The 6,535-nt window shown below is 46.5% G+C and overlaps 1 protein-coding gene across 1 annotated transcript; it reads left to right on the top strand.

The window, feature by feature from the left end:
* The first annotated feature begins 253 nt into the window (after nucleotides 1–253).
* Nucleotides 254–4,882, top strand: LOC308146236 (serine/threonine-protein kinase pim-3-like). The gene is made up of 6 exons (XM_080517960.1): nucleotides 254–704; nucleotides 815–924; nucleotides 1,128–1,178; nucleotides 1,358–1,721; nucleotides 2,539–2,715; nucleotides 3,087–4,882. Exons 1-6 carry the CDS (start codon nucleotides 617–619, stop codon nucleotides 3,287–3,289), a joined length of 993 nt encoding a protein of 330 aa, XP_080374086.1. The 5' UTR covers nucleotides 254–616; the 3' UTR covers nucleotides 3,290–4,882.
* Nucleotides 4,883–6,535: the final 1,653 nt, after the last annotated feature.

Below are 6,535 nucleotides of genomic sequence, written 5' to 3'. Positions count from 1 at the left end.
AAAAATCGCTGTTTCTGCGTTAATTTCGAATTAATGTCCGAATCACCCGAGACGTGTGCACGTCGGTTAGAGTCAGACACGCACTCGGTGAGAAGTCCGCGCATCACACAGGCGGGAGGGGGGGTTTAGGGAGAAGTGTCGACTTGTGTTGGTAGCGGAGGGATACCGCCATCCGAGTGGCGCGTCAAAATATTGGCTCGTGAAGACCGCGCCAAAGCTCAGACAGCGGCCACTCTTCAGGATATCAACACGCTGCGGAGGCCCTTTAAATCACTCAACCGTCGAGTCGGCGACCGTGCGCGTTGGAGTCCTCGACTTTCTATCTTTATTTTTTATTAATTTATTTATCAACTCTTAAACGAGGACTGTTTTCACCGGGGATACTTGGAAGAAGCGTTCACGGGGAGTCGCTTTGGATGCCGGTTTTCGGGAAACTGTGCGCGACTTCACGGTCGTGACGGGACTTTAACGGGCGCGGTGCGGCGGAGTTGGCGCACTGCTGCTGGATTGGATTTATCATTCGCTCGGTCCGCAGCAGCCTCACAGTTTCTTACTCACCGGCTGAATAGGAATCGTCTGCTTTGACTTTTTTTTTTTTTTTTTCCACAATTTGAATATGTTGTTATCAAAGTTTGGTTCTTTTTCGCATATTTGCAATCCCTCAAGCATGGACCATCTACCCGTGAAAATACAGCTCCAGCCGGGTAGGTCACCGCGACCGGACCTCGTGCTATTTTCTCTCCGCTTTAAGTAGTGCAAATTGACGTGTGCACGCAGTTATTTTAACACACGTTTATCCCACTTTTCCTTGCAGTGAAAGTGGAGAAGGAGCCATTTGAGAAGGTGTACCAGGTGGGCTCGGTGTTGGGCAGCGGGGGCTTCGGGACGGTGTACGCCGGCAGTCGGCTCTCCGATGGCGCACCGGTAAGGACGAGGACTGGGTGGAGGTGGAGGCTTGATTGTTGGAGGGGAGAGGGGGGGGGGGGGTGTAGGGGGGTTCTCTGTGTTTTGATCCTCCATGTGCCGCCATCAGAGCGGGGTGATGGGGGAGGAAAGAAAAAAAAAACACGATTTCCTCTTTAATTCTTTTGCTCACGTTTGTCTTTTTTTTGTGTGTTTTATTAAAGGTTGCTGTGAAACACGTTGCAAAAGAGCGGGTGACCGAGTGGGGCACAATTGTAAGTATTCCCCGATACGTGTGGTTTGTTTTGGTTCCCCCCCACCCTTCCTCCTCCCTCATCATCCTCTTCCCCCGACTGTGTGTGTGTGCGTGTTGTTGTTTTTTTTTGGTTTGGTTTGTTTGGTTTTTTTTTTTTTTTTTTACCCTGTATTAAATGCTAATTTAAACCCTCTCCAGAATGGATCTATGGTGCCTTTGGAGATCCTGCTGCTGAAGAAGGTCAGCTCGTCGTTCCGCGGAGTTATCAAATTGCTGGACTATTACGAGCGCGCGGACGGCTGGCTGATCGTCATGGAGAGGCCGGAGCTCGTCAAGGACCTGTTCGACTTCATCACCGAGAAGGGCGCCCTGGACGAGGACACGGCGCGGGGCTTCTTCCGCCAGGTCATGGAGGCGGTCAGACACTGCTACAGCTGCGGAGTGGTGCACCGGGACATCAAGGACGAGAACCTGCTCGTGGATCTGCGCACCGGGGAGCTCAAGCTTATTGACTTTGGCTCGGGGGCGATTCTCAAGGACACAGTCTACACTGATTTCGATGGTAAGCAGCCCGCAGCGAGTCTTATTCTATTAATCGAGATTGTTATGATATAGTTTGGATCAGCGCATTGTATTTATTTATTTTTTATTTTTTCTAGCGTGTGTGTCAGTTGCGGGCTGTGTTTGCCCTTGATGCTCCGCTCTGCTATATTCAGATATGGAGGCGTTCACGGGGCTGTGACGCAGTGGTCTGTTTTTGGTGGAGGGTTTTCCTCTACAACAGTCTCGCAGCTTATCATGATCACCCACCCCCCTCCCGATTCTTGTTTTTTCTTCTTTTTTAATGATCAAACGTATGACTCATATTTATTCCCATCTGCGTTATTTCTAATCTGCCACATCATGGTCTTGTGCGCACTTTTTTTTTTTTTTATGTTTCCGGTTGTTATTTTGTTGGAGCAGCTTGAGTCGCTTGCCGCAGTTTGCGGGTATTAGGTCAATGCCACGTAACATCTGTTTGTTGTGAAACCCGAGTCGGAGGCTCACGTGATGGGCTCACATTGCCTTCTTTTTTTTTTGGTATCCAAGTTCCTCCTTCCAGGAGGGAGGGGGGGAGGAAAAGAAAGGAGGAGGGGGAGAGACGCAGGCAGGTCATCCAGTTTGTGTTTTGTGGCAAAGGGAGGATGGAAAGCATTTCTACTATGACTCAGCTGTTTCAGAAACGCTTATTATTCCCTTTTTAAATTTAAATAAAAATGTATTAAAGATACTTGTGTGTCCACTAAAGCACAGAAACGCAGTACATGATCTTTGCTTTCTACACACCCCTCACCTCCCACTTTGTTTTTTCTTTTTCTTTCTGTCACTATTTCTCACAGGTACAAGAGTGTACAGCCCACCAGAGTGGATCCGCTTCCATAGATACCACGGCCGCTCCGCGACCGTGTGGTCACTAGGCGTGCTGCTGTACGACATGGTGTGTGGAGACATCCCCTTTGAGCAGGACGAGGAGATCCTCAGAGGCCGACTGTATTTTAGGAGGAGGATCTCAGCTGGTAAGTCAACCAAAGCAGCCACGAGTTGACTCTGTTGCCCTCTAGCTTCCATTTGTGGTACAACCTCACTCCGTGACAAGAAGAAATCAATATATATGAGGCGTAAACCTCGTATTCATAAAGAATTGCCCAGTACTACAGATTTATTAACCATATATTAAGTTCAGAGACTAGTTGTGTGACAGCTCATACTGTCAAGTGGGAAATAAAATGATTTATGCTGTCTTGGTATTGGTTCCATGTGCTACCTGCGCACTCCACTCTTGTTGATCCATAGAAGCTGAGTCAGTTCAGGCGTTGCCCATTTGTTTGTGTGTCCTGTTTGACTCTGTGGCCTCTCAGCTTTAATATTCGTGTTTATTTTCTTACAGAGTGCCAACAGTTGATAAAATGGTGCCTGGCCCTGCGGCCCTCCGACCGACCCACCCTGGAGCAGATCTGCGACCACCCCTGGATGAGGGCGACGGCGGAATCGCCCAAGTCACCAGAGGAGCCCGCGGCCGGCGACATCCGCCTCAGGACCATCGACACAGACTCTTCATCAAGCACAAGCTCGAGCAAAGAGAGCCTCTGAGCGCGGCTCCGATGGACTTGAAAGACTTTCTGAGGAAAGACGGGGTGGAGATGGAGGGAGTCACCTGGACTTTATGGACTTGAGCTGGCCCAGCAAGAAAAATGTACTTTAATTTTCCTCTTTTGTAGGGAATTTCTAATTTATTACTCTTCGTTCTCCTTTCTCTAACCCCCACCCCCCCTTTTTTCAGTTTGATTATACTTGTTTCCCAATGGGGAACATTTTGCTGTTTGGGTGGTCTTACCAGCACTATTTATTCCCCCCTCCCCCCCTTTAAACTTTGTTTTACCCATTTTTGTTACTCGGCTGGTATAAACAGCTGGCAAGGCCCTCCTATTCAGACATGGCTGCTCTCATAGAGCTTGGAGAAAACCTTTTTATTTAAATGTTTTATTTTTGATTTTGGAGTGCCTTTTTTTGGAAAGCTGCTTTACTGGGAGCTTTCGTCAACGACTTTTTTTTATTTTTTATTATTATTTTATTTGCCCAAGGTGTGGCGGTTAAGTTGTCTGTGCTGTGACGGAAGGGGCATTGAGACTTTTTTTTTTTTCCTTCTTCTTGTTCCTCCTCCCTTCTCCCTTCTTTCCATCACTGTGAGCCAACCTGCCCCCCCCCCCAGCCGAGAGGTAGAATTAGATCGGAGAGAAGGAGGTGGGGGCTCTTTTCTGTACAATGGAATACTTGAAACACTCGACTCGACTCAGTGTCGCTCTCTTTAACGCTGCTCACTCACTCTATAGCCTGAACAGGTGTTTGGAAACTGGATCCTGTCTCTTCTGAATGTCTACAAATTGTCAACACACACTCACCTCTCTCCCCCCTCACCTCTTTCTCCCCCGTCTTCATGCCTGTTGCAGGGTGTCTCACCCTCTTTTTTTTTTTTTTTGCCTCCCGCCATCTCACTGCTTTGACACTACATGGCCCCCACCCTTGGCCTCCCCCTCAGGGTTTGGGGTGTGAAATGCACAATCAATGCAATATTCATGGACTCAAATGTTTTGTTTTTTTCCTTCAGAAATTATTGTACAGTGTATTTTTTTTCTTTTTGTGTACATTTTTTTTTCCTCCCTCCCCATTTGCATTTTAATTTATTTGTAAACATGTAGACATTCCACACTCTGTGGCTATTTATTTATTTATTGTCTGCTTAAAAATCCCCCCTGAAAAATTTTGCATATCCCACTTGGCCTTTGGTTTGCATTCCTATAACTTATTTTTTACATTTCGACTTTTTTTTTTTTTTGAGATGTGGAGGATGCACTGAAGCAGTTGTCGATGTAAAGCAGAATAAAACGTTTACTTAAATTTGAAAAGAGCATTTGAATGTTATTTAACTATAAATTGAGACGGAGAAAAAAAAAAGTCTAATGTTGAATGGTTAAGGATCAGACATCCGTCTGGTTTTCTGTGCTGTCGAGATTAAAGTTTTTTGTTGGTTTTTTTCTGGAAAGCTAAACAACATGTTTAACAGCTTTCGCAGGATGTCACATAGCCTCATATCGGAGACCCTTTCAGTTTTTGCTGCGTGACTTGTGGCTGTGAAGGATGGATATTGCTATTTTTTGATACAAAAGTTTCAATTAAAACGCCCATTTTTATGTACAGAAACAAGTCTGGTGTCTCGATCATTTTGCACGACATGCACGTAGCGGTCCTCGTGCACCTCGGGTCCAGTAAAGGCCCGGCGGTTCATCGACGCGGCGCTACGTTGGCGATAACGACGCCGCTTCACGTGACGGCGCAGCTGAAGACAGAACATCACAGGAGCCATTAACCGCATGACAACCTGCAGCAACCAGGGGGCTAATAAGAGACAGATGTGCCTCCAGAGGGAAAGATGGTGGCATGACAGAGGAAAAGAGAGGCAGAGGAGGGATGTTATGCATCATCACACACACTTGCACACATGCAAGCCTCTAAAATGTAACTAATTGCTTCTCCATTTTATGCCTCCTGCTCGTCTATCGGCTGCACAGAAACATAAGTCATTCCATTATTGGGCTCAGGGAGACTGTGAGTAACAGGCTGATGCCACTGGTGCGCTTGTGTTTATGTGAAGGGTTTCCAGGAAGCCACGGTGAGTACAGTGTTCCTCTGCTGCCTCCAATGGTGAGTCAGAGGCATTAAGAGATTGTGTGTGTGTGTAATCATACACCAACAGAAAGATGATGATAATGATGACAAAGGAAATTTAAATGCTGTGCCGGTCAAACCACGACGAAAACAACCAGAAATGGTGTGTTGTGGCTGGAATCGGCTCCAGCTAAGAAGTGACTGGAAGCAAAACACAACGCGCCTCAAGATAAGTGAACTTTTAAGAACCTGACACCAAAAGTGTCCGTTTGAAAAGGAGGAAAAAAAAAAAAAAAAGTCACACGGATGCCTCCACATGTCCAAGTCCGCAAGACGGCCACTCCATAAATCGTTTCAGAGATCCAATTCACGAGGAATAGATTGATTTCATACACTCGAGGAAAGAGAAGAAGGCTCTCCTTCGTTTCAAGCCCCAGTTGCAATACGCATCTTGATCTGTGGGTCTGACGAGTGAAAGCCTTCAAGTACTCCCTCAAAAGGTATTTATGAGCTGGTTTTTCACACGAGACTGAGAAGATGCACGCTAAAATGCCATTCAGCGTCATTTTTTGATGGTTAAAAACAGATCAAAATGAGGCGACGGGCTGACTTTAACTGCATCGTGACCCTGCAAATGTACAAGTGACATCAGTCTTGGTAAAAGACACACGCACACACAAAAAGATCAAATAATTTCCCAACAGCTCCTCTAATGTCGTTAGCCGCTCCATTAAACTTGATCCGACCCAACATGAAGCAACACTATAGCTGGAGATGCTTCTTTTAATCTGGTTAAAAACTTCATCTTTGACAACAACCCCCGTGATAAAAGCCAGAGCTGTAAATGATCGCTTGTGTCAGACTCAATACGTTGACATCTGTGTTTCTATATGCAACCCCCCCCCCCAATGGTAATCCTCCCATTGTCTTTGTGTCTCCAGGCTTTCTTGTTTTCTTTTTTGACATGCAAATGACGGCCAACTTGTCTTCATCAGAAGCCCTTCTGCTCAGAACCAAGGCCTCATCCAGCCCTCACCGTGAAATCCTCATTAGACGTAGCCGGGGCATATTGCTGCGCTGTTGTCTCCTCCAGTTGACGCCTGATCCCCCAGGATGGTTAATATCATCCATCACTGCCACTTTAGTCGAGGCAGCGAGGGAATATTCGGATAA

Source organism: Blennius ocellaris (genome assembly GCF_963422515.1).
Source record: "Blennius ocellaris genome assembly, chromosome: 22".
Lineage (NCBI taxonomy): Eukaryota > Metazoa > Chordata > Actinopteri > Blenniiformes > Blenniidae > Blennius > Blennius ocellaris.
The sequence above is the reverse complement of the archived record's forward strand: the minus strand, read 5'-3'. Positions and strand labels throughout refer to the sequence as shown.

Excerpts from the sequence above, each read along its gene's own strand:
- LOC308146236 (XM_080517960.1), top strand. The coding sequence starts at position 617 with ATGTTGTTATCAAAGTTTGGTTCTTTTTCGCATATTTGCAATCCCTCA. Across the intron at positions 1,179-1,357 it reads TGACCGAGTGGGGCACAATT|AATGGATCTATGGTGCCTTT; the intron begins GTAAGTATTCCC and ends AACCCTCTCCAG. Across the intron at positions 1,722-2,538 it reads AGTCTACACTGATTTCGATG|GTACAAGAGTGTACAGCCCA; the intron begins GTAAGCAGCCCG and ends TATTTCTCACAG.